Source organism: Syngnathus scovelli, chromosome 20, assembly GCF_024217435.2.
Source record: "Syngnathus scovelli strain Florida chromosome 20, RoL_Ssco_1.2, whole genome shotgun sequence".
Taxonomy (NCBI): domain Eukaryota; kingdom Metazoa; phylum Chordata; class Actinopteri; order Syngnathiformes; family Syngnathidae; genus Syngnathus; species Syngnathus scovelli.
The window spans coordinates 9283744-9310083 of NC_090866.1; the positions used below are offsets into that span (position 1 = coordinate 9283744).

Consider the following 26340-nt stretch of genomic DNA (forward strand, 5'->3'; position numbering starts at 1 on the left):
TGTAAAATTCCTCCCATATTTATTGTTGCAACTGTACGCCACACAGTGGCATTTTCACTGTGCAAAGAGCAAGCGCACTTAGCAAATGGCAACGCAAGATGGCCGTCAATACACTTCCGGTTAGTGATGTGCGTTCCACTTTAAAATGAACGGATGCTTTAGAAAATCGTTAGCTACACTTTCTTATTTCTTTATTTTTTACCTCGTGTGGTGTACCTATTAAAGTATCCATGAAGTGTACCTTATTCACTTCATTAGGGAAGTGTCATGGCCAAAGCTTAACTGAAAGTGAAAAGTGCCACACCCGCCCTCACCCCCACTTTCTGATTGGCTGTTTGATCTGTGACGTCACTCGGACTCGTTAAGTGCACCTGCGTGAAAAGTTTTAGCTCCTTTTGGACGTGAAAGTGGCTAAAAGTTTTCACGCACCTGCACTTAACGAGGGTCACTTGGAAAACATGTTGGAACGCGGCCCCGAGGACTAGAGCTTGACACCAGTGACCTTTGACCATATTTCCCTAATAAAGCGGCCTGTTATTAGGTACACTTGAAAATGGCGGTGTACCTAATGGAGTGTCCGTGTAATTACCTCGTTAAGTGCAGGTGCGTGAAAACTTTTAGCTCCTTTTTAACCTGAAAGTGGCTAAAAGTTTTCACGCACCTGCACTTAACGAGGGTCACTAGGAAAACATGTTGGAACGTGGCCCCGAGGACTAGAGCTTGACACCAGTGACCTTTGACCATATTTCCCTAATAAAGCGGCCTGTTATTAGGTACACTTGAAAATGGCGGTGTACCTAATGGAGTGTCCGTGTGATTACCTCGTTAAGTGCAGGTGCGTGAAAACTTTTAGCTCCTTTTTAACCTGAAAGTGGCTAAAAGTTTTCACGCACCTGCACTTAACGAGGGTCACTTGGAAAAATATTGGAACGCGGCCCCGAGGACTAGAGCTTGACACCAGTGACCTTTGACCATATTTCCCTAATAAAGCGGCCTGTTATTAGGTACACTTGAAAATGGCGGTGTACCTAATGGAGTGTCCGTGTGATTACCTCGTTAAGTGCAGGTGCGTGAAAACTTTTAGCTCCTTTTGAACGTGAAAGTGGCTAAAAGTTTTCACGCACCTGCACTTAACGAGGGTCACTTGGAAAACATATTGGAACGCGGCCCCTCGAGGACTGGAGGTCGACACCCATGGTTTAAGTGCCACACCCGCCCTCACCCCCACTTTCTGATTGGCTGGTTGATTTGTGACATCACTTGGACACTCCATTAGGTAGAATTTTATGTTTCATGCCCAAAAAATAAAAACAAGGAATAAAAGACCGGACAAGTTATAACATAAATGTTTATTAAAATAATAAAAATAAAAGTAAATTTCAAACCAGCAATCTAATGTGAAATTGCAGTAGATATATTGGATAACAATAATTAGGCGTGCATATGCATACACGTTATTTAAAAAATTACTGTAAATGTTATAAAATAAAGATGACCCAAAGAAAAAAATAATCAACAAACGCTGTTGCATAACGGCGTATCCTTTCATGCAATAAAGTTAGTCGTTAGCTTGGAGAAAACGAGCACAAAATAAATGGTGATCCGTTGATCCACGGGAACGTAGCTCACGCGAGGACTCGTTCCCTCACTGGTCCGTTCTCGCGATGAACTGGAACTGCAATCCACGACTCGTTCGTGAACTGGAAGTGACGTCATTTTCTTCTTCGTTTTGTTTTACAGCGAGGTGGCACCAGCTACAATGAGTATTACCGACACCTACTGGTTGAAGTCATATGAAATGAAAAGATTTGTTCTTTTGAACGAATCGTTCACTCACGAGCCAACACTACTTCCGGTGACGACACCATCGTCATGGTGGGCCGTTCCACTCCCGTTTTGAAGTGCAGCCCAAAATATATATGTGATTGTATCGGAAACGCTTCCAAGCGTATGTTTTCCCACCGACTTGCAACTTTTTCACGACAAAAAAAGATGATTTAACCTTCCAACGCGGACGGACACATCACAACAACAATGGGCGGCGGTGAGTTTCACCCACACGCACAGCTAACCGGTGAAAGCTAACTATCGCGACCCGATCACAATAATGGAAATTACAGACATGTTACTTTTAGTCAGTGATCGCAATAACGAGTTAAAAACACTTCCGTCCGCTTCTCAGAGAATGTGAGCCTGGTTTTCAAGCTGTACTGCCTGACTGTGATGACTCTGGTGGCGGCCGCATACACGGTCACTCTCCGCTACACGAGGACTTTCCCCTCCGAGGTTTTGTACTTTTCCACCACCGCCGTGTGTCTCACCGAAGTTAGCAAACTAGTTCTGAGCATTGGGATGTTGGCAAGGTAGGTGATCTCGAAGGACCGGTCTACATCCTGGAAGAGAGTGATTGGAATTTTCCCCTGCACCCATTCAATTGACTTCTCAGAGAAACCAGAAGCCCAAGAAAGCTGCTGGGTGTCATCAAGGAGTACGTCCTGTGCAGCCCGAAAGGGTTGCTGAAGCTGAGTGTACCATCTGTGGTGTACGCGGTCCAGAACAACATGGCATTCCTGGCATTGAGCAACCTTGATGCTGCAATTTATCAGGTAGGAAGAACCTGCTTGAAGAAAAGATCACATGAATTGCAACAATCAGTCAGTCAAGAAGTCCATAACCTGATCATTTGCCATGTTTCTGTGTGCAGGTGACTTATCAGCTGAAGATCCCGTGCACGGCCCTGTGCATGTTCTTGATGCTGAACCGGACCCTCAGCAAGAGGCAGTGTGTGGCCATCTTTTTCTTGTTAGTGGGGGTTATCCTCGTGCAATGGAAACCTGGAGATGCCACCAAAGTCCAAGTATGTCTCCAACTCCATCTGTTCAATCAGTATTATTTTTTTTTATATTATATAGTTGTTCAATGTTATGATCTAAACTTTCACCAGCAAACTTTTAAACTTACCACAGATGTCTTTTCAGATTTTTTTCCCCCATTAAGTCGATACTAGTGATTCTGATTTGTCATCTTCTTGTGTCCAGATTGAGCAAAACCGTCTCGTTGGCTTCATTGCCATCATTATCGCTGTGGTGTGCTCCGGCTTCGCAGGTAGCCACCGACCATCCACATGACTTTCTTCAGCTCTGTTCTAACTCCATCTAACTGTGCTTCAGGTGTGTACTTTGAGAAGGTGCTGAAGAGCTCGGACACGTCGCTGTGGGTGAGGAACATCCAGATGTACGTGTCGGGTATCGCCATTACCTTCATGGGCGTGGTGGTGACGGACGGCGAGAAGGTCCTAGAAAAAGGCTTCTTCTTTGGATACACGCCCTGGGTGTGCTTTGTCGTTTGTGAGTATAATAATGGAAGAGACTTTGTGGGCCACCTTTCTTGGCTGTGCTTGACTTCATCTCTCTGTCAGTCCTGGCCAGCGTGGGAGGCCTGTACACGTCCGTCGTGGTCAAGTACACCGACAATATCATGAAGGGCTTCTCGGCGGCGGCCGCCATCGTCCTTTCCACCTTGGCGTCCGTCTTCTTGTTTGGATTGCAGATAAGTAAGATAATCCTCCTTCTTATTGTTGCTCTTCAGTATGTTTTCTTGTTAAGCCACAAGTCACATCTACAAGTCACGTACTGGGTCAGAGATGAACTTTTAGGCTTGCACCCTGAAGTATTGCTTCATTCAGGGTTACAAAAGTTCATTTATTTCAGCTGTTGAATTCAAAAAGCAAATACACTACAGATATAGGAACATTAGAACCACTCACCAAAATTATGCAATAAAAATAAAAGCCCTAAGTCTGACTATTAGGAAATAATTAAGGTATTTTTTTGGATAATTGTCAATATGTACAGGCTGTTTAAATTAACTTCCTGATGTTTTGGCTTCTCTGACAGCAACCACATTCAAGTTGGGCGCCACCCTGGTGTGCCTGTCCATCTATCTGTACGGCCTTCCAAAGCAGGACACGTCCACACTCAGACAGGAACAGGCCAACGCAGAGTCCAAACAGAATCTGGTTACTGTGTGACTCACTATCGGGTCCCTCTTTCACATGGACTGAGGAGGAGAAATCCTGCCACCACCCCAGCCAATAAACTATATTTGTTTTAATCATTCTATAAGAATCCCATTATGTGGATTCCGTCTGTGCAAAGGGTAAATGAAGCAATGCAAAGTGATTTTTTTGGGGGCGGGGTCAAAGACTGAAAACTTGTGTACATAGCTTATTTGTTAAAATGTCAGAGGTCGCACTGTTAGAAAAACATGAGGACCAAAAACTGCACCTGTCATTGATTTTGATGTTTTTTTTTTCCTCCCCAACTTGTGTACCACTTGATTATGAATGTACAGAATTGTTTTCATACTTGAAATGACAAGAGAACATCGGAGGTGTCATCGCCTGTGTTTTCTATTTTGTGTCAGTTGAATGCCAAATTGGAGTGTGCGATTAAGTTCAATGTTTACATTTTATCCACTGGGATGATGCCAAGGATACTCATCCCGTTGGCAAGTACTGAGCAGGTCCCGCTGAATAGTCTCTTCCTTGCCTGTGAGCATTCCAAAAAGACACACATTACTTTGTACTTTGTAAATATGACTAAGTTGTGAATTATTATTTTTATTTATTCATTTAGAATCTTTATTGTTTTAATAAGGTAGGAAACATCAAAATGCAAGCAATGTTACTTTTTGCAATCATCTAGAGTTAGGGTTTCAAAGTAGGGTTTAAAGCTCAGCTCAGGGGCTCCAGGTAGGGTTTTATACTAGAGTTAGGGTTTCAAAGTAGGGTTTAAAGCTAGGCTCAGGGGCTCCAGAGTCGGGTTTCATACTGGAGCTAGGGTTTCAAAGTAGGCTTTAAAGCCAGGCTCAGGGGCTTCAGTGTCGTGTTTCATACTGGAGTTAGGGTTTCAAAGTAGGCTTTAAAGCCAGGCTCAGGGGCTTCAGAGTAGGCATTCATACTGGAGTTAGGGTTTCTAAGTAGGCTTTAAAGCCAGGCTCAAGGGCTTCAGAGTTGGGTTTCATACTGGAGTTAGGGTTGCTAAGTAGGCTTTAAAGCCAGACTCAGGGGCTTCAGAGTCGGCATTCATACTGGAGTTAGGGTTTCAAAGTAGGCTTTAAAGCCAGGCTCAGGGGCTTTTGTGTCGGGTTTCATACTGGAGTTAGGGTTTCAAAGTAGGCTTTAAAGCCAGGCTCAGGGGGTTCAGAGTCGGGTTTCATACTGGAATTAGGCTGTCAAAGATGGCTTTAAAGCCAGGCTCAGGGGCTTCAGAGTAGGCATTCATACTGGAGTTAGGGTTGCAAAGTAGGCTTTAAAGCCAGGCTCAAGGACTTCAGAGTCGGGTTTCATACTGGAGTTAGGGTTGCAAAGTAGGGTTTAAAGCCAGACTCAGGGGCTTCAGAGTCGGGTTTCATCCTGGAGTTAGGGTTGCAAAGTAGGCTTTAAAGCCAAGCTCAGGGGCTTCAGAGTCGGGTTTCATATTGAAGTTAGGGTTTCAAAGTAGGCTTTAAAGCCAGGCTCAGGGGCTTCAGAGTCGGGTTTCATACTAGAGTTAGGGTTTCAAAGTAGGCTTTAAAGCCAGGCTCAGGGGCTTCAGAGTAGGCATTCATACTGGAGTTAGGGTTTCTAAGTAGGCTTTAAAGCCAGGCTCAAGGGCTTCAGAGTTGGGTTTCATACTGGAGTTAGGGTTGCAAAGTAGGCTTTAAAGCCAGACTCAGGGGCTTCAGAGTCGGCATTCATACTGGAGTTAGGGTTTCAAAGTAGGCTTTAAAGCCAGGCTCAGGGGCTTTTGTGTCGGGTTTCATACTGGAGTTAGGGTTTCAAAGTAGGCTTTAAAGCCAGGCTCAGGGGGTTCAGAGTCGGGTTTCATACTGGAATTAGGCTGTCAAAGATGGCTTTAAAGCCAGGCTCAGGGGCTTCAGAGTAGGCATTCATACTGGAGTTAGGGTTGCAAAGTAGGCTTTAAAGCCAGGCTCAAGGACTTCAGAGTCGGGTTTCATACTGGAGTTAGGGTTGCAAAGTAGGGTTTAAAGCCAGACTCAGGGGCTTCAGAGTCGGGTTTCATCCTGGAGTTAGGGTTGCAAAGTAGGCTTTAAAGCCAAGCTCAGGGGCTTCAGAGTCGGGTTTCATATTGAAGTTAGGGTTTCAAAGTAGGCTTTAAAGCCAGGCTCAGGGGCTTCAGAGTCGGGTTTCATACTAGAGTTAGGGTTTCAAAGATGGCTTTAAAGCCAGGCTCAAGGGCTTCAGAGTCGGGTTTCATCCTGGAGTTAGGGTTGCAAAGTAGGGTTCAAAGCCAGACTCAGGGGCTTCAGAGTCGGGTTTCATACTGGAGTTAGGGTGTCAAAGTAGGCTTTGAAGCCAGGCTCAGGAGCTTCAGAGTCGGGTTTCATACTGGAGTTAGGGTTGCAAAGTAGGCTTTAAAGTCAGGCTCAGGGGCTTCAGATTCGGGTTTCATACTGGAGTTAGGGTTGCAAAGTAGGCTTTAAAGCCAGGCTCAGGGGCTTCAGAGTCAGGTTTCATACTGGAGTTAGGGTTGCAAAGTAGGGTTTAAAGCCAGACTCAGGGGCTTCAGAGTCGGTTTTCATACTGGAGCTAGGGTTTCAAAGTAGGCTTTAAAGCCAGACTCAGGGGCTTCAGAGTCAGGTTTCATCCTGGAGTTGGGGTGTCAAAGTAGGCTTTAAAGCCAGGCTCTGGGGCTTCAGAGTCGGGTTTCATACTGGAGTTAGGGTTTCTAAGTAGGCTTTAAAGCCAGGCTCAGGGGCTTCAGAGTCGGATTTCATACTGAAATTAGGGTTTCAAAGTAGGCTTTAAAGCCAGGCTCAAGGGCTTCAGAGTCGGGTTTCATACTGGAGTTAGGGTTGCAAAGTAGGGTTTAAAGCCAGACTCAGGGGCTTCAGAGTCGGCATTCATACTGGAGTTAGGGTTGCAAAGTAGGCTTTAAAGCCAGACTCAGGGGCTTCAGAGTCGGCATTCATACTGGAGTTAGGGTTTCAAAGTAGGCTTTAAAACCAGGCTCAGGGGCTTCAGAGTAGGCATTCATACTGGAGTTAGGGTTTCTAAGTAGGCTTTAAAGCCAGGCTCAAGGGCTTCAGAGTCGGGTTTCATGCTGGAGTTAGGGTTTCAAAGTAGGCTTTAAAGCCAGACTCAGGGGCTTCAGAGTCAGGTTTCATCCTGGAGTTGGGGTGTCAAAGTAGGCTTTAAAGCCAGGCTCTGGGGCTTCAGAGTCGGGTTTCATACTGGAGTTAGGGTTTCTAAGTAGGCTTTAAAGCCAGGCTCAGGGGCTTCAGAGTCGGATTTCATACTGAAATCAGGGTTTCAAAGTAGGCTTTAAAGCCAGGCTCAAGGGCTTCAGAGTCGGGTTTCATACTGGAGTTAGGGTTGCAAAGTAGGGTTTAAAGCCAGACTCAGGGGCTTCAGAGTCGGGTTTCATACTGGAGTTAGGGTTGCAAAGTAGGCTTTAAAGCCAGGCTCAGGGGCTTCAGAGTCGGGTTTCATACTGGAGTTGGGGTTGCAAAGTAGGCTTTAAAGCCAGGCTCAGGGGCTTCGGAGTCGGGTTTCATATTGGAGTTAGGGTTTCTAAGTAGGCTTTAAAGCCAGGCTCAAGGGCTTCAGAGTCGGGTTTCATGCTGGAGTTAGGGTTGCAAAGTAGGGTTTAAAGCCAGACTCAGGGGCTTCAGAGTCGGCATTCATACTGGAGTTAGGGTTGCAAAGTAGGCTTTAAAGCCAGACTCAGGGGCTTCAGAGTCGGCATTCATACTGGAGTTAGGGTTTCAAAGTAGGCTTTAAAACCAGGCTCAGGGGCTTCAGAGTAGGCCTTCATACTGGAGTTAGGGTTTCAAAGTAGGCTTTAAAGCCAGGCTCAAGGGCTTCAGAGTCGGGTTTCATACTGGAGTTAGGGTTGCAAAGTAGGGTTTAAAGCCAGACTCAGGGGCTTCAGAGTCGGAATTCATACTGAAGATAGGGTTTCAAAGTAGGCGTTAAAGCCAGGCTCAGGGGCTTCAGAGTCGGGTTTCATACTGGAGTTAGGGTTTCAAAGTAGGCTTTAAAGCCAGGCTCAAGGGCTTCAGAGTCGGATTTCATACTGGAGTTAGGGTTGCAAAGTAGGGTTTAAAGCCAGACTCAGGGGCTTCAGAGTCGGTTTTCATACTGGAGCTAGGGTTTCAAAGTAGGCTTTAAAGCCAGACTCAGGGGCTTCAGAGTCGGCATTCATACTGGAGTTAGGGTTGCAAAGTAGGCTTTAAAGCCAGACTCAGGGGCTTCAGAGTCGGCATTCATACTGGAGTTAGGGTTTCAAAGTAGGCTTTAAAACCAGGCTCAGGGGCTTCAGAGTAGGCATTCATACTGGAGTTAGGGTTTCTAAGTAGGCTTTAAAGCCAGGCTCAAGGGCTTCAGAGTCGGGTTTCATGCTGGAGTTAGGGTTGCAAAGTAGGGTTTAAAGCCAGACTCAGGGGCTTCAGAGTCGGCATTCATACTGGAGTTAGGGTTTCAAAGTAGGCTTTAAAGCCAGGCTCAGGGGCTTCAGTGTCGGGTTTCATACTGGAGTTAGGGTTTCAAAGTAGGCTTTAAAGCCAGGCTCAGGGGCTTCAGAGTAGTCATTCATACTGGAGTTAGGGTTTCTAAGTAGGCTTTAAAGCCAGGCTCAGGGGCTTCAGAGTCGGATTTCATACTGAAATTAGGGTTTCAAAGTAGGCTTTAAAGCCAGACTCAGGGGCTTCAGAGTAGGGTTTCATCCTGGAGTTAGGGTTGCAAAGTAGGCTTTAAAGCCAGGCTCAGGGGCTTCAGAGTCGGGTTTCATACTGGAGTTAGGGTTGCAAAGTAGGGATTGAAGCCAGACTCAGGGGCTTCAGAGTCGGGTTTCATCCTGGAGTTAGGGTTGCAAAGTAGGCTTTAAAGCCAGGCTCAGGGGCTTCAGAGTCGGGTTTCATCCTGGAGTTAGTGTTGCAAAGTAGGCTTTAAAGCCAGGCTCAGGGGCTTCAGAGTCGGGTTTCATACTGGAGTTAGGGTTTCTAAGTAGGCTTTAAAGCCAGGCTCAGGGGCTTCAGAGTCGGGTTTCATACTGGAGTTAGGGTTTCAAAGATGGCTTTAAAGCCAGGCTCAGGGGCTTCAGAGTCGGGTTTCATACTGGAGCTAGGGTTTCAAAGTAGGCTTTAAAGCCAGGCTAAGGGGCTTCAGAGTCGGCATTCATACTGGAGTTAGGGTTGCAAAGTAGGGTTTGAAGCCAGACTCAGGGGCTTCAGAGTCGGGTTTCATCCTGGAGTTAGGGTTGCAAAGTAGGCTTTAAAGCCAGGCTCAGGGGCTTCAGAGTCGGGTTTCATCCTGGAGTTAGTGTTGCAAAGTAGGCTTTAAAGCCAGGCTCAGGGGCTTCAGAGTAGGCATTCATACTGGAGTTAGGGTTGCAAAGTAGGCTTTAAAGCCAGGCTCAAGGGCTTCAGAGTCGGGTTTCATACTGGAGTCAGGGTTGCAAAGTAGGGTTTAAAGCCAGACTCAGGGGCTTCAGAGTCGGGTTTCATACTGGAGTTAGGGTTTCAAAGTAGGCTTTAAAGCCAGGCTCAGGGGCTTCAGAGTCGGGTTTCATATTGGAGTTAGGGTTTCAAAGTAGGCTTTAAAGTCAGGCTCAGGGGCTTCAGAGTCGGATTTCATACTGGAGTTAGGGTTGCAAAGTAGGGTTTAAAGCCAGACTCGGGGGCTTCAGAGTCGGGTTTCATACTGGAGTTAGGGTTGCAAAGTAGGCTTTAAAGCCAGACTCAGGGGCTTCAGAGTCGGGTTTCATCCTGGAGCTAGGGTTTCAAAGTAGACTTTAAAGCCAGGCTCAGGGGCTTCAGAGTCGGGTTTCATACTGGAGGTAGGGTTGCAAAGTAGGCTTTAAAGCCAGGCTCAGGGGCTTCAGAGTCGGGTTTCATACTGAAGTTAGGGTTGCAAAGTAGGCTTTAAAGCCAGGTTCAGGGGCTTCAGAGTCGGGTTTCATACTGGAGTTAGGGTTGCAAAGTAGGGATTGAAGCCAGACTCAGGGGCTTCAGAGTCGGGTTTCATCCTGGAGTTAGGGTTGCAAAGTAGGCTTTAAAGCCAGGCTCAGGGGCTTCAGAGTCGGGTTTCATCCTGGAGTTAGTGTTGCAAAGTAGGCTTTAAAGCCAGGCTCAGGGGCTTCAGAGTCGGGTTTCATACTGGAGTTAGGGTTTCTAAGTAGGCTTTAAAGCCAGGCTCAGGGGCTTCAGAGTCGGGTTTCATACTGGAGTTAGGGTTTCAAAGATGGCTTTAAAGCCAGGCTCAGGGGCTTCAGAGTCGGGTTTCATACTGGAGCTAGGGTTTCAAAGTAGGCTTTAAAGCCAGGCTAAGGGGCTTCAGAGTCGGCATTCATACTGGAGTTAGGGTTTCACAGTAGGCTTTAAAGCCAGGCTCAAGGGCTTCAGCGTAGGGTTTCATACTGGAGTTAGGGTTGCAAAGTAGGGTTTGAAGCCAGACTCAGGGGCTTCAGAGTCGGGTTTCATCCTGGAGTTAGGGTTGCAAAGTAGGCTTTAAAGCCAGGCTCAGGGGCTTCAGAGTCGGGTTTCATCCTGGAGTTAGTGTTGCAAAGTAGGCTTTAAAGCCAGACTCAGGGGCTTCAGAGTCGGGTTTCATACTGGAGTTAGGGTTTCAAAATAGGCTTAAAAGCCAGGCTCAGGGGCTTCAGAGTAGGCATTCATACTGGAGTTAGGGGTTCAAAGTAGGCTTTAAAGCAAGACTCAGGGGCTTCAGAGTCGGGTTTCATCCTGGAGTTAGTGTTGCAAAGTGGGCTTTAAAGCCAGGCTCAGGGGCTTCAGAGTCGGGTTTCATACTGGAGCTAGGGTTTCAAAGTAGGCTTTAAAGCCAGGCTCAGGGGCTTCAGAGTCGGGTTTCATCCTGGAGTTAGGGTTGCAAAGTAAGCTTTAAAGCCAGGCTCAGGGGCTTCAGAGTCGGGTTTCATACTGGAGTTAGGGTTTCAAAGTAGGCTTTAAAGCCAGGCTCAAGGGCTTCAGAGTCGGGTTTAATACTAGAGTTAGGGTTTCAAAGATGGCTTTAAAGCCAGGCTCAGGGGCTTCAGAGTCGGGTTTCATACTGGAGTTAGGGTTGCAGAGTAGGCTTTAAAGCCAGGCTCAGGGGCTTCAGAGTCGGGTTTCATATTGGAGTTAGGGTTTCAAAGTAGGCTTTAAAGTCAGGCTCAGGGGCTTCAGAGTCGGATTTCATACTGGAGTTAGGGTTGCAAAGTAGGGTTTAAAGCCAGACTCGGGGGCTTCAGAGTCGGGTTTCATCCTGGAGTTAGGGTTGCAAAGTAGGCTTTAAAGCCAGATTCAGGGGCTTCAGAGTCGGGTTTCATACTGGAGTTAGGGTTGCAAAGTAGGCTTTAAAGTCAGGCTCAGGGGCTTCAGAGTCGGGTTTCATACTGGAGTTAGGGTTGCAAAGTAGGCTTTAAAGACAGACTCAGGGGCTTCAGAGTCGGGTTTCATCCTGGAGTTAGGGTTGCAAAGTAGGCTTTAAAGCCAGGCTCAGGGGCTTCAGAGTCGGGTTTCATACTGGAGTTAGGGTTGCAAAGTAGGCTTTAAAGCCAGACTCAGGGGCTTCAGAGTCGGGTTTCATCCTGGAGCTAGGGTTTCAAAGTAGACTTTAAAGCCAGGCTCAGGGGCTTCAGAGTCGGGTTTCATCCTGGAGGTAGGGTTGCAAAGTAGGCTTTAAAGCCAGGCTCAGGGGCTTCAGAGTCGGGTTTCATACTGAAGTTAGGGTTGCAAAGTAGGCTTTAAAGCCAGGTTCAGGGGCTTCAGAGTCGGGTTTCATACTGGAGTTAGGGTTGCAAAGTAGGCTTTAAAGCCAGGCTCAGGGGCTTCAGAGTCGGGTTTCATACTGGAGTTGGGGTTGCAAAGTAGGCTTTAAAGCCAGGCTCAGGGGCTTCGGAGTCGGGTTTCATATTGGAGTTAGGGTTTCAAAGTAGGCTTTAAAGCCAGGCTCAGGGGGTTCAGAGTCGGGTTTCATACTGGAGTTAGGGTGTCAAAGATGGCTTTAAAGCCAGGCTCAGGGGCTTCAGAGTAGGCATTCATACTGGAGTTAGGGTTGCAAAGTAGGCTTTAAAGCCAGGCTCAAGGGCTTCAGAGTCGGGTTTCATACTGGAGTCAGGGTTTCAAAGTAGGCTTTAAAGCCAGGCTCAGGGGCTTCAGAGTCGGAATTCATACTGGAGATAGGGTTTCAAAGTAGGCGTTAAAGCCAGGCTCAGGGGCTTCAGAGTCGGGTTTCATACTGGAGTTAGGGTTTCAAAGTAGGCTTTAAAGCCAGGCTCAAGGGCTTCAGAGTCAGGTTTCATACTGGAGTTAGGGTTGCAAAGTAGGGTTTAAAGCCAGACTCAGGGGCTTCAGAGTCGGTTTTCATACTGGAGCTAGGGTTTCAAAGTAGGCTTTAAAGCCAGACTCAGGGGCTTCAGAGTCAGGTTTCATCCTGGAGTTGGGGTGTCAAAGTAGGCTTTAAAGCCAGGCTCTGGGGCTTCAGAGTCGGGTTTCATACTGGAGTTAGGGTTTCTAAGTAGGCTTTAAAGCCAGGCTCAGGGGCTTCAGAGTCGGATTTCATACTGAAATTAGGGTTTCAAAGTAGGCTTTAAAGCCAGGCTCAAGGGCTTCAGAGTCGGGTTTCATACTGGAGTTAGGGTTGCAAAGTAGGGTTTAAAGCCAGACTCAGGGGCTTCAGAGTCGGCATTCATACTGGAGTTAGGGTTGCAAAGTAGGCTTTAAAGCCAGACTCAGGGGCTTCAGAGTCGGCATTCATACTGGAGTTAGGGTTTCAAAGTAGGCTTTAAAACCAGGCTCAGGGGCTTCAGAGTAGGCATTCATACTGGAGTTAGGGTTTCTAAGTAGGCTTTAAAGCCAGGCTCAAGGGCTTCAGAGTTGGGTTTCATGCTGGAGTTAGGGTTGCAAAGTAGGGTTTAAAGCCAGACTCAGGGACTTCAGAGTCGGCATTCATACTGGAGTTAGGGTTTCAAAGTAGGCTTTAAAGCCAGGCTCAGGGGCTTCAGTGTCGGGTTTCATACTGGAGTTAGGGTTTCAAAGTAGGCTTTAAAGCCAGGCTCAGGGGCTTCAGAGTAGTCATTCATACTGGAGTTAGGGTTTCAAAGTAGGCTTTAAAGCCAGGCTCAAGGGCTTCAGAGTCGGGTTTCATACTGGAGTTAGGGTTGCAAAGTAGGGTTTAAAGCCAGACTCAGGGGCTTCAGAGTAGGGTTTCATCCTGGAGTTAGGGTTGCAAAGTAGGCTTTAAAGCCAGGCTCAGGGGCTTCAGAGTCGGGTTTCATCCTGGAGTTAGGGTTGCAAAGTAGGCTTTAAAGCCAGGCTCAGGGGCTTCAGAGTCGGGTTTCATCCTGGAGTTAGTGTTGCAAAGTAGGCTTTAAAGCCAGGCTCAGGGGCTTCAGAGTCGGGTTTCATACTGGAGTTAGGGTTTCTAAGTAGGCTTTAAAGCCAGGCTCAGGGGCTTCAGAGTCGGGTTTCATACTGGAGTTAGGGTTTCAAAGATGGCTTTAAAGCCAGGCTCAGGGGCTTCAGAGTCGGGTTTCATACTGGAGCTAGGGTTTCAAAGTAGGCTTTAAAGCCAGGCTAAGGGGCTTCAGAGTCGGCATTCATACTGGAGTTAGGGTTTCACAGTAGGCTTTAAAGCCAGGCTCAAGGGCTTCAGAGTCGGGTTTCATACTGGAGTTAGGGTTGCAAAGTAGGGTTTGAAGCCAGACTCAGGGGCTTCAGAGTCAGGTTTCATCCTGGAGTTAGGGTTGCAAAGTAGGCTTTAAAGCCAGGCTCAGGGGCTTCAGAGTCGGGTTTCATCCTGGAGTTAGTGTTGCAAAGTGGGCTTTAAAGCCAGGCTCAGGGGCTTCAGAGTCGGGTTTCATACTGGAGCTAGGGTTTCAAAGTAGGCTTTAAAGCCAGGCTCAGGGGCTTCAGAGTCGGGTTTCATCCTGGAGTTAGGGTTGCAAAGTAAGCTTTAAAGCCAGGCTCAGGGGCTTCAGAGTCGGGTTTCATACTGGAGTTAGGGTTTCAAAGTAGGCTTTAAAGCCAGGCTCAAGGGCTTCAGAGTCGGGTTTCATACTAGAGTTAGGGTTTCAAAGATGGCTTTAAAGCCAGGCTCAGGGGCTTCAGAGTCGGGTTTCATACTGGAGTTAGGGTTGCAAAGTAGGCTTTAAAGCCAGGCTCAGGGGTTTCAGAGTCGGGTTTCATACTGGAGCTAGGGTTTCAAAGTAGGCTTTAAAGCCAGGCTCAGGGGTTTCAGAGTCTGGTTTCATCCTGGAGTTAGGGTTGCAAAGTAAGCTTTAAAGCCAGGCTCAGGGGCTTCAGAGTCGGGTTTCATACTGGAGTTAGGGTTTCAAAGTAGGCTTTAAAGCCAGGCTCAAGGGCTTCAGAGTCGGGTTTCATACTAGAGTTAGGGTTTCAAAGATGGCTTTAAAGCCAGGCTCAGGGGCTTCAGAGTCGGCTTTCATACTGGAGTTAGGGTTGCAAAGTAGGCTTTAAAGCCAGGCTCAGGGGCTTCAGTGTCGGGTTTCATACTAGAGTTAGGGTTTCAAAGATGGCTTTAAAGCCAGGCTCAGGGGCTTCAGAGTAGCCATTCATACTGGAGTTAGGGTTTCAAACTAGGCTTTAAAGCCAGGCTCAAGGGCTTCAGAGTCGGGTTTCATACTAGAGTTAGGGTTTCAAAGATGGCTTTAAAGCAGGGCTCAGGGGCTTCAGAGTCGGGTTTCATACTGGAGTTAGGGTTGCAAAGTAGGCTTTAAAGCCAGGCTCAGGGGCTTCAGAGTCGGGTTTCATACTGGAGTTAGGGTTGCAAAGTAGGCTTTAAAGCCAGGCTCAGGGGCTTCAGTGTCGGGTTTCATACTAGAGTTAGGGTTTCAAAGATGGCTTTAAAGCCAGGCTCAGGGGCTTCAGAGTAGGCATTCATACTGGAGTTAGGGTTTCAAACTAGGCTTTAAAGCCAGGCTCAAGGGCTTCAGAGTCGGGTTTCATACTGGAGTTAGGGTTGCAAAGTAGGCTTTAAAGCCAGGCTCAGGGGCTTCAGAGTCGGGTTTCATACCGGAGTTAGGGTTGCAAAGTAGGGTTCAAAGCCAGGCTCAAGGGCTTCAGAGTCAGGTTTCATCCTGGAGTTAGGGTAGCAAAGTAGGGTTCAAAGCCAGACTCAGGGGCTTCAGAGTCGGGTTTCATACTGGAGTTAGGGTTTCAAAGTAGGCTTTAAAGCCAGGCTCAGGGGCTTCAGAGTCGGGTTTCATACTGGAGTTAGGGTTGCAAAGTAGGCTTTAAAGCCAGGCTCAGGGGCTTCAGAGTCGGGTTTCATACTGGAGTTAGGGTTGCAAAGTAGGCTTTAAAGCCAGGCTCAGGGGCTTCAGTGTCGGGTTTCATACTGGAGTTAGGGTTGCAAAGTAGGCTTTAAAGCCAGGCTCAGGGGCTTCAGAGTCGGGTTTCATCCTGGAGTTAGGGTTGCAAAGTAGGGTTCAAAGCCAGACTCAGGGGCTTCAGAGTCGGGTTTCATACTGGAGTTAGGGTTGCAAAGTAGGCTTTAAAGCCAGGCTCAGGGGCTTCAGAGTCGGGTTTCATACTGGAGTTAGGGTTTCAAAGTAGGCTTTAAAGCCAGGCTCAAGGGCTTCAGAGTCGGGTTTCATACTGTAGTTAGAGTTGCAAAGTAGGGTTCAAAGCCAGACTCAGGGGCTTCAGAGTTGGGTTTCATACTGGAGTTAGAGTTGCAAAGTAGGCTTTAAACCCAGGCTCAGGGGCTTCAGAGTCGGGTTTCATACTGGAGTTAGGGTTGCAAAGTAGGCTTTAAAGCCAGGCTCAGGGGCTTCAGAGTCGGGTTTCATACTGGAGTTAGGGTTGCAAAGTAGGCTTTAAAGCCAGGCTCAGGGGCTTCAGAGTCAGGTTTCATACTGGAGTTATGGTTTCAAAGGAGGCTTTAAAGCCAGGCTCAGGGGCTTCAGAGTCGGGTTTCATACTAGAGTTAGGGTTTCAAAGTAGGCTTTAAAGCCAGGCTCAGGGGCTTCAGAGTCGGCTTTCATACTGGAGTTAGGATTTTAAAGTAGGCTTTAAAGCCAGGCTCAGGGGCTTCAGTGTCGGGTTTCATACTAGAGTTAGGGTTTCAAAGATGGCTTTAAAGCCAGACTCAGGGGCTTCAGAGTCGGGTTTCATACTGGAGCTAGGGTTTCAAAGTAGGCTTTAAAGCCAGGCTCAGGGGCTTCAGAGTCGGGTTTCATCCTGGAGTTAGGGTTGCAAAGTAAGCTTTAAAGCCAGGCTCAGGGGCTTCAGAGTCGGGTTTCATACTGGAGTTAGGGTTTCAAAGTAGGCTTTAAAGCCAGGCTCAAGGGCTTCAGAGTCGGGTTTAATACTAGAGTTAGGGTTTCAAAGATGGCTTTAAAGCCAGGCTCAGGGGCTTCAGAGTCGGGTTTCATACTGGAGTTAGGGTTGCAGAGTAGGCTTTAAAGCCAGGCTCAGGGGCTTCAGAGTCGGGTTTCATATTGGAGTTAGGGTTTCAAAGTAGGCTTTAAAGTCAGGCTCAGGGGCTTCAGAGTCGGATTTCATACTGGAGTTAGGGTTGCAAAGTAGGGTTTAAAGCCAGACTCGGGGGCTTCAGAGTCGGGTTTCATCCTGGAGTTAGGGTTGCAAAGTAGGCTTTAAAGCCAGATTCAGGGGCTTCAGAGTCGGGTTTCATACTGGAGTTAGGGTTGCAAAGTAGGCTTTAAAGTCAGGCTCAGGGGCTTCAGAGTCGGGTTTCATACTGGAGTTAGGGTTGCAAAGTAGGCTTTAAAGACAGACTCAGGGGCTTCAGAGTCGGGTTTCATCCTGGAGTTAGGGTTGCAAAGTAGGCTTTAAAGCCAGGCTCAGGGGCTTCAGAGTCGGGTTTCATACTGGAGTTAGGGTTGCAAAGTAGGCTTTAAAGCCAGACTCAGGGGCTTCAGAGTCGGGTTTCATCCTGGAGCTAGGGTTTCAAAGTAGACTTTAAAGCCAGGCTCAGGGGCTTCAGAGTCGGGTTTCATCCTGGAGGTAGGGTTGCAAAGTAGGCTTTAAAGCCAGGCTCAGGGGCTTCAGAGTCGGGTTTCATACTGAAGTTAGGGTTGCAAAGTAGGCTTTAAAGCCAGGTTCAGGGGCTTCAGAGTCGGGTTTCATACTGGAGTTAGGGTTGCAAAGTAGGCTTTAAAGCCAGGCTCAGGGGCTTCAGAGTCGGGTTTCATACTGGAGTTGGGGTTGCAAAGTAGGCTTTAAAGCCAGGCTCAGGGGCTTCGGAGTCGGGTTTCATATTGGAGTTAGGGTTTCAAAGTAGGCTTTAAAGCCAGGCTCAGGGGGTTCAGAGTCGGGTTTCATACTGGAGTTAGGGTGTCAAAGATGGCTTTAAAGCCAGGCTCAGGGGCTTCAGAGTAGGCATTCATACTGGAGTTAGGGTTGCAAAGTAGGCTTTAAAGCCAGGCTCAAGGGCTTCAGAGTCGGGTTTCATACTGGAGTCAGGGTTTCAAAGTAGGCTTTAAAGCCAGGCTCAGGGGCTTCAGAGTCGGAATTCATACTGGAGATAGGGTTTCAAAGTAGGCGTTAAAGCCAGGCTCAGGGGCTTCAGAGTCGGGTTTCATACTGGAGTTAGGGTTTCAAAGTAGGCTTTAAAGCCAGGCTCAAGGGCTTCAGAGTCAGGTTTCATACTGGAGTTAGGGTTGCAAAGTAGGGTTTAAAGCCAGACTCAGGGGCTTCAGAGTCGGTTTTCATACTGGAGCTAGGGTTTCAAAGTAGGCTTTAAAGCCAGACTCAGGGGCTTCAGAGTCAGGTTTCATCCTGGAGTTGGGGTGTCAAAGTAGGCTTTAAAGCCAGGCTCTGGGGCTTCAGAGTCGGGTTTCATACTGGAGTTAGGGTTTCTAAGTAGGCTTTAAAGCCAGGCTCAGGGGCTTCAGAGTCGGATTTCATACTGAAATTAGGGTTTCAAAGTAGGCTTTAAAGCCAGGCTCAAGGGCTTCAGAGTCGGGTTTCATACTGGAGTTAGGGTTGCAAAGTAGGGTTTAAAGCCAGACTCAGGGGCTTCAGAGTCGGCATTCATACTGGAGTTAGGGTTGCAAAGTAGGCTTTAAAGCCAGACTCAGGGGCTTCAGAGTCGGCATTCATACTGGAGTTAGGGTTTCAAAGTAGGCTTTAAAACCAGGCTCAGGGGCTTCAGAGTAGGCATTCATACTGGAGTTAGGGTTTCTAAGTAGGCTTTAAAGCCAGGCTCAAGGGCTTCAGAGTTGGGTTTCATGCTGGAGTTAGGGTTGCAAAGTAGGGTTTAAAGCCAGACTCAGCGACTTCAGAGTCGGCATTCATACTGGAGTTAGGGTTTCAAAGTAGGCTTTAAAGCCTGGCTCAGGGGCTTCAGTGTCGGGTTTCATACTGGAGTTAGGGTTTCAAAGTAGGCTTTAAAGCCAGGCTCAGGGGCTTCAGAGTAGTCATTCATACTGGAGTTAGGGTTTCAAAGTAGGCTTTAAAGCCAGGCTCAAGGGCTTCAGAGTCGGGTTTCATACTGGAGTTAGGGTTGCAAAGTAGGGTTTAAAGCCAGACTCAGGGGCTTCAGAGTAGGGTTTAAAGCCAGACTCAGGGGCTTCAGAGTCGGCATTCATACTGGAGTTAGGGTTTCAAAGTAGGCTTTAAAGCCAGGCTCAGGGGCTTCAGAGTAGGGTTTCATCCTGGAGTTAGGGTTGCAAAGTAGGCTTTAAAGCCAGGCTCAGGGGCTTCAGAGTCGGGTTTCATCCTGGAGTTAGGGTTGCAAAGTAGGCTTTAAAGCCAGGCTCAGGGGCTTCAGAGTCGGGTTTCATCCTGGAGTTAGTGTTGCAAAGTAGGCTTTAAAGCCAGGCTCAGGGGCTTCAGAGTCGGGTTTCATACTGGAGTTAGGGTTTCTAAGTAGGCTTTAAAGCCAGGCTCAGGGGCTTCAGAGTCGGGTTTCATACTGGAGTTAGGGTTTCAAAGATGGCTTTAAAGCCAGGCTCAGGGGCTTCAGAGTCGGGTTTCATACTGGAGCTAGGGTTTCAAAGTAGGCTTTAAAGCCAGGCTAAGGGGCTTCAGAGTCGGCATTCATACTGGAGTTAGGGTTTCACAGTAGGCTTTAAAGCCAGGCTCAAGGGCTTCAGAGTCGGGTTTCATACTGGAGTTAGGGTTGCAAAGTAGGGTTTGAAGCCAGACTCAGGGGCTTCAGAGTCAGGTTTCATCCTGGAGTTAGGGTTGCAAAGTAGGCTTTAAAGCCAGGCTCAGGGGCTTCAGAGTCGGGTTTCATCCTGGAGTTAGTGTTGCAAAGTGGGCTTTAAAGCCAGGCTCAGGGGCTTCAGAGTCGGGTTTCATACTGGAGCTAGGGTTTCAAAGTAGGCTTTAAAGCCAGGCTCAGGGGCTTCAGAGTCGGGTTTCATCCTGGAGTTAGGGTTGCAAAGTAAGCTTTAAAGCCAGGCTCAGGGGCTTCAGAGTCGGGTTTCATACTGGAGTTAGGGTTTCAAAGTAGGCTTTAAAGCCAGGCTCAAGGGCTTCAGAGTCGGGTTTCATACTAGAGTTAGGGTTTCAAAGATGGCTTTAAAGCCAGGCTCAGGGGCTTCAGAGTCGGGTTTCATACTGGAGTTAGGGTTGCAAAGTAGGCTTTAAAGCCAGGCTCAGGGGTTTCAGAGTCGGGTTTCATACTGGAGCTAGGGTTTCAAAGTAGGCTTTAAAGCCAGGCTCAGGGGTTTCAGAGTCTGGTTTCATCCTGGAGTTAGGGTTGCAAAGTAAGCTTTAAAGCCAGGCTCAGGGGCTTCAGAGTCGGGTTTCATACTGGAGTTAGGGTTTCAAAGTAGGCTTTAAAGCCAGGCTCAAGGGCTTCAGAGTCGGGTTTCATACTAGAGTTAGGGTTTCAAAGATGGCTTTAAAGCCAGGCTCAGGGGCTTCAGAGTCGGCTTTCATACTGGAGTTAGGGTTGCAAAGTAGGCTTTAAAGCCAGGCTCAGGGGCTTCAGTGTCGGGTTTCATACTAGAGTTAGGGTTTCAAAGATGGCTTTAAAGCCAGGCTCAGGGGCTTCAGAGTAGCCATTCATACTGGAGTTAGGGTTTCAAACTAGGCTTTAAAGCCAGGCTCAAGGGCTTCAGAGTCGGGTTTCATACTAGAGTTAGGGTTTCAAAGATGGCTTTAAAGCAGGGCTCAGGGGCTTCAGAGTCGGGTTTCATACTGGAGTTAGGGTTGCAAAGTAGGCTTTAAAGCCAGGCTCAGGGGCTTCAGAGTCGGGTTTCATACTGGAGTTAGGGTTGCAAAGTAGGCTTTAAAGCCAGGCTCAGGGGCTTCAGTGTCGGGTTTCATACTAGAGTTAGGGTTTCAAAGATGGCTTTAAAGCCAGGCTCAGGGGCTTCAGAGTAGGCATTCATACTGGAGTTAGGGTTTCAAACTAGGCTTTAAAGCCAGGCTCAAGGGCTTCAGAGTCGGGTTTCATACTGGAGTTAGGGTTGCAAAGTAGGCTTTAAAGCCAGGCTCAGGGGCTTCAGAGTCGGGTTTCATACCGGAGTTAGGGTTGCAAAGTAGGGTTCAAAGCCAGGCTCAAGGGCTTCAGAGTCAGGTTTCATCCTGGAGTTAGGGTAGCAAAGTAGGGTTCAAAGCCAGACTCAGGGGCTTCAGAGTCGGGTTTCATACTGGAGTTAGGGTGTCAAAGTAGGCTTTAAAGCCAGGCTCTGGGGCTTCAGAGTCGGGTTTCATACTGGAGTTAGGGTTGCAAAGTAGGCTTTAAAGCCAGGCTCAGGGGCTTCAGAGTCGGGTTTCATACTGGAGTTAGGGTTGCAAAGTAGGCTTTAAAGCCAGGCTCAGGGGCTTCAGTGTCGGGTTTCATACTGGAGTTAGGGTTGCAAAGTAGGCTTTAAAGCCAGGCTCAGGGGCTTCAGAGTCGGGTTTCATCCTGGAGTTAGGGTTGCAAAGTAGGGTTCAAAGCCAGACTCAGGGGCTTCAGAGTCGGGTTTCATACTGGAGTTAGGGTTGCAAAGTAGGCTTTAAAGCCAGGCTCAGGGGCTTCAGAGTCGGGTTTCATACTGGAGTTAGGGTTTCAAAGTAGGCTTTAAAGCCAGGCTCAAGGGCTTCAGAGTCGGGTTTCATACTGTAGTTAGAGTTGCAAAGTAGGGTTCAAAGCCAGACTCAGGGGCTTCAGAGTTGGGTTTCATACTGGAGTTAGAGTTGCAAAGTAGGCTTTAAACCCAGGCTCAGGGGCTTCAGAGTCGGGTTTCATACTGGAGTTAGGGTTGCAAAGTAGGCTTTAAAGCCAGGCTCAGGGGCTTCAGAGTCGGGTTTCATACTGGAGTTAGGGTTGCAAAGTAGGCTTTAAAGCCAGGCTCAGGGGCTTCAGAGTCAGGTTTCATACTGGAGTTAGGGTTTCAAAGGAGGCTTTAAAGCCAGGCTCAGGGGCTTCAGAGTCGGGTTTCATACTAGAGTTAGGGTTTCAAAGTAGGCTTTAAAGCCAGGCTCAGGGGCTTCAGAGTCGGCTTTCATACTGGAGTTAGGATTTTAAAGTAGGCTTTAAAGCCAGGCTCAGGGGTTTCAGTGTCGGGTTTCATACTAGAGTTAGGGTTTCAAAGATGGCTTTAAAGCCAGACTCAGGGGCTTCAGAGTCGGGTTTCATACTGGAGCTAGGGTTTCAAAGTAGGCTTTAAAGCCAGGCTCAGGGGCTTCAGAGTAGCTATGACTATAACGCGGCCCGCGAACAAAAAAGAGTTTGACACCCCTGATCTAAAGTGTTGAAGAAAAATATGGATGGATAGATTTTCCGATGATTTTGCACAACCAGGCAGATAGAATTAACCTTTTTTTTTTTTTACCTGAGCGACCTGCTGCGGGCTCCCTTTGACTGGCAGGTCTCTGTGTGCCGAGGCGGTCAGGTGGCTGCAAGAGAGCAAATACTCCTCGTTTGAGAATCCACCAGTCTCCAAACATCTCACACCATAACATCCTCGTTGGGCCTTACCACAGCTTCAACAGGAAGTTGAGTAAGTGTTTGGGTTGCAGATCCTGCGCCGACTGGTACAACACCTCATCATAGCTGTGGGAAGACACAAGGGCTGTGTTGTGATGAGGAAACTCGAAATACGCATGGCAAGTTGTTGAACTTACCGGAGGAGATGCTGAAGAACGGAGACGCCCGACGGCTCGCTTAGAAGCGATGCGTCGAATGTCGCGGCGTCGATGTCATCATTCATCCGTATTAAACTGCATCAAGAGGTACAGGAGAAGTATTTACGTATACCTCAGTCCACTCAACTGCTTGAGACAATTCAAAAGATTCACAAAGCTCTGGAGATCTATTTCCACATTCCACTTGAGAGACCTGACATGCCTCAATAGGTGCTGCTGTTTTGATTAGCGACAATCATCTCAACGTCTGTTAACGCACCTGCAGAGGCGTGCATGCGTGTACTGGAGGAAAACGCCCGTGTCTCCCTGAGCTTGCAGCATCTTGTCCCAGTCAAACTTGTAGTCACCCTGCAGTGGACCTTTGAAATCCTAAAACACATTTATGGGGTTATTTTTATCTCCATTTTGAAAATAAGCAGACCCACCACAGTAAAGGCTCGACACGTCGTCGTTCACCTGGACTATTAACGCACTAATTCCCACTTTCTGCGCGGTGTCTTCTGGATCGTCCATTTCCTTTGTCACTGCAAGATGAATGAGGATGTCATAAGGAAACCTTGACACAAGATTTGACAAGATGCAACCAAAAGATGCTACGTAGCAGATATGAATCAGTTGTACTTTTTGAATGGCTCATGTTGTTCAACATTCTTGCACGAGCCTCATCCAGAATGTCCTCTAAGAAGACCACCTCTCCGGTCCGGGTCTTCATGCCCTTCACCAGGCCGAAGGGCACGTGATGACACCTGAGCAAACGCTTCACGTTAGACTTGTTGAGGAAGTTCTAAATGCTAAGATAACAGAGTAGCTTCTTTTGTGTGTGAGTGTGTGTCCATCTACCTGTCAGCCCAGGAATGTCCCATCGCTTGCAAGATCTGGAACAACTGCTGAAAGTGGTGTGTTTGACTTTTATCTGTCTTGAAAAATGACAAAGTCAACGTTAGCATGCTGACTGGCACTTGCGCTTGACGCCCTTTAACAAAACATGTACTGGCTGCCATGTTTGCATAACTAATCTAGACAGCTAGATTTGTGTTGGACAGGCATCAGTGAGATAACAGAAAAGCCAGTGGACAAACTACATTTTATTTATGGGTGTCTACAAAAGAGAATGACATCAAGTCAAACCAGATCAAATTGCAGGAAGAACTTGTTTTAACTTTACAACAAAGATAATTGAGATGTGATATATACTATTATAAAATAATCTGGCCTGAGTTAACCTGTAATTAGTTAAAAAAATAAACATAAAAATGTCCTTACCACATAAATCATCTCATCAAAATGGTACTTTTCTTCCCGGTCAATGGCTGCTGCAATGTCCCTGAAACAAAAAAACAAAAAAATCAGTGGCCTCCTCCAATGGCCATGTAATAACCAAAAGCGAGAGGTATTGAAATTCACAACGTTCCACTGATGAAATCACAATTTCATCCATGAGCTGTCGACTGCTTTCAAGGACCAAGTGTCACATTTTATGCTATGTGGCAAATTATAAGTTTCACTGGGTTGAACTTTCTCCATCTGAATTTGTTACGGACGGCAGCAACCTGGTGATGTAGAGGCTTGTGCCATCGCTGCGAAGGACAGTACACACGTTGCTCAGGTCTCCGACTGAGAGATCCACTATGCCGGTCCCCTTCCTGCAAAACTTTTACTCATCAATTGGCTGAAAGAAATGCATATTAGTGATTAGTCCACCTAGCACATACTCTGTGGTCTTTAACAGGCCTCTATTCTGCAACTGCCGTACCACCTCCTGGACTCTCTCCTGGTGAAAGGACTCCCCCGAGTAGACATCAAAGTGGACCCCTAACCGCTGACAGTCCAAAAACATCATCAATATGACGGCTACACAACAGAGATGGCACCGTGTTGTACCTTGTATACATGTTGATACTCGCTCACAGTGATGTCCCTGAACTGTTGCCATAGTGACACGGCCCGACTCTCATTCTGCTCCAGCTGTCGATAGAAGTCCCTGGCCGCCAGCATGGTTTCCTCGTTGTGCTCTGCTTCTTTGTTGACCTTTACATATACCTGCAAAACATACAATATATGTGATCCTTGAAAAGAAATATTTGTGCTGTTAGGGTGTTTGAAAAGTAAAATGGGTTAAAATTAGCTTAAACCTGACATGCAAAGTTCAGTCAAGCTGTTGGGGAAAAATGCTGCAGTTGTTTGGCACCAAGATGCCACAAGGTGGTGCCAAAGCTTCATCTAGTAAGACAACCAGTAATTATAATAATATCATATTTGTCATGTGTTAGCATTTTTTAACAATTTTGTATTTAAAATCAACTAGGGCATTGTTTTTAGGGTTGGTTCTTATTTATGAATTCAATGTCTTGAGATTTTTAAGGTTTCAAGGGAACCCTGATTATACTATAAAAACAAAAGAAACAAAAACATTTACTGTTTACTGAATATGAATTTTCACCTCAAATAAATGCTGTAAAGGATTTTCTTTTAATTGCTCCTTGCTGCCAAACTGGCTGAATCCAGCTCCCAGCAAACCTGGAAAAAAAAAAGGTTGAGGAGAACAAGTACGGCAAATTTCCACAACAGTGCAGGATTTGATTAAACCAGCAAAAATGTGTGTTCAGCACTTCATATTTCTTTTCCATCATAATCACTCACCAAACTGCATTCCCCAGTCTCCAAGGTAGTTCATTCGAATAACTTTGTTCCCAAGAGACTCCTTCAAGTTGGCAATGAAGTTCCCTGCACAAAGAGTCTGAGCTACCCTCATCTGAGTTTCATTTTCATTATTGTGCTTATATTACAATAATTCACCTATAATTGTAGATCGCAAGTGTCCTGCGTGGAACTTTTTGGCAATGTTTGGAGAGCTACAACACATATATGTATCACTGTTTGCTGAGAAACTATGAGACATTATATTGGAAAACATACCTGTACTCTACTAATGTCGTTCCCTTCTTAAGAGAATTAAAAAGTTCATTGTGAAGCTCAATTTTGCCGTGGTGCCCCGTTCCTAACGGTTCCAGTATTTTCTAGAACAGAGGTGACAGGTTAGGAACACGAGCCATAGTCAATAATACTGGTAAATAATAATAATAATAATAATAATAATAATAATAATAATAATAATACAAACCTGAGCAAGAAGTTTACGGTTAATTGTGAAGTTGATGACAGCATTTCCTATCGCTATATCCTCCACCAAGCTGTCCCGCTTTAACTGAAAATGATATTGGAGAATTAAGGATTTAGGAGAAAAAAGGCAGATTGCATGTTTTTGACTTGGATCTAGAAAAGGCACACATATTATTATTATTCATTATTAGAGGGAAAATATGATACTAAATATCTTATTTGTTCTGTGGCTGATCAATCCTACCTGATTAGCCAGGTGTTCTGTTTGCATCTGGATGTCCCCACTAGCTGGTAAAACCCCATTCGTTCTTAAAATGCTAATTGATAGCCTCAAATCAGCAGTCTGCCTAAAAAGAAAAGTTACACAAAGGTTTAGAAAATGTGTTAAAAGGTTACGTGTAAGAAAAGAGTGTGAAGGGCAAATAGAAAAGGCTTAACTGTTTCTTAAAGACTGGGACAGCCGAAAGAGCTGGTATGAAGAGGTCATCAGATTGCTGCAGTGTCCTACCCAGCTGTACAAAAAGTAAAAACAAGTATATACAACATATATATTTTTTTATGGAGAGCAATAAAATTCAACTACATTTAACTTCCCCCTAAAGAAATGTTATGATTCCAAACAGTGTCACCTGTTCTCATTACCTTCGCTGCTATTGCTCGTCCGAAAAAAGAAGCCATATTCCTAGGTTGTTAACTCTACAGTTCTAAAATTAAAAAGCATACATGATGATAATTACACGAATATGCACATTGTGCCTTCACATGATTAGAAAATAAAACTACACTAATAGGCTCATGGTGCCTTTCACATGGTTAAAAAACAAACGCTTCCTGTTAATTAAATGTTTTCCGGTATCTCGTCAAATCAGAGGCCGTGTTTCGGTGACGTCAAAGTGCGCATGCGCGTTGTTCGATGATCACGTTGCTATTTGTAGACCCTTTATTCTGTATTGTTTTAAAATGTTCGATGAAAAACAATATTGCAGATTGGCATTTCAAAACCCTTTTTTTTTGTGTTTCGGAAATAATTGGATATACATTAATTTTAAATGTCTGATGTACATTCTGATGAATATTGTGCAGATTGTTAAATGAATTGACTGTTTTAAAATAAAAATAATTTATAAATGGATACTCTCAATA

The 26340-nt window shown here is 46.5% G+C and overlaps 2 protein-coding genes across 9 annotated transcripts; one reads left to right on the plus strand and one right to left on the minus strand.

Annotated features, from left to right (window-relative positions):
* Positions 1–1332: 1332 nt before the first annotated feature.
* rars2 (arginyl-tRNA synthetase 2, mitochondrial) lies at positions 1333–26057 on the minus strand. 8 transcript variants are annotated; one of them, XR_011085972.1, is made up of 22 exons: positions 25840–26057; positions 25636–25709; positions 25442–25544; positions 25199–25282; positions 24994–25094; positions 24874–24929; positions 24718–24801; positions 24518–24594; positions 23959–24117; positions 23790–23896; positions 23628–23720; positions 23341–23401; positions 22918–22994; positions 22699–22823; positions 22534–22601; positions 22337–22446; positions 22057–22152; positions 21911–21985; positions 21765–21828; positions 4499–4550; positions 2962–3664; positions 1333–2875 (listed from the first exon to the last, which is right to left on the minus strand). XR_011085972.1 is itself a non-coding variant. In XM_049757225.1 (21 exons), the coding sequence occupies exons 1-21, from the start codon at positions 25873–25875 to the stop codon at positions 3688–3690; spliced, it is 1725 nt and encodes a 574-aa protein (XP_049613182.1). In that variant the 5' UTR covers positions 25876–26057; the 3' UTR covers positions 3681–3687. The 8 variants fall into 8 exon arrangements, 3 of the variants coding, with proteins under 3 accessions (XP_049613182.1, XP_049613181.1, XP_049613180.1); XR_011085973.1 differs by having other exon boundaries at positions 2962–3618; positions 4468–4550; XR_011085975.1 differs by having other exon boundaries at positions 25442–25540; positions 25840–26055.
* slc35a1 (solute carrier family 35 member A1) lies at positions 1893–4398 on the plus strand. The gene is made up of 8 exons (XM_049757248.1): positions 1893–2044; positions 2183–2363; positions 2447–2606; positions 2705–2857; positions 3039–3105; positions 3171–3347; positions 3419–3553; positions 3897–4398. Exons 1-8 carry the CDS (start codon positions 2035–2037, stop codon positions 4028–4030), a joined length of 1017 nt encoding a protein of 338 aa, XP_049613205.1. The 5' UTR covers positions 1893–2034; the 3' UTR covers positions 4031–4398.
* Positions 26058–26340: the final 283 nt, after the last annotated feature.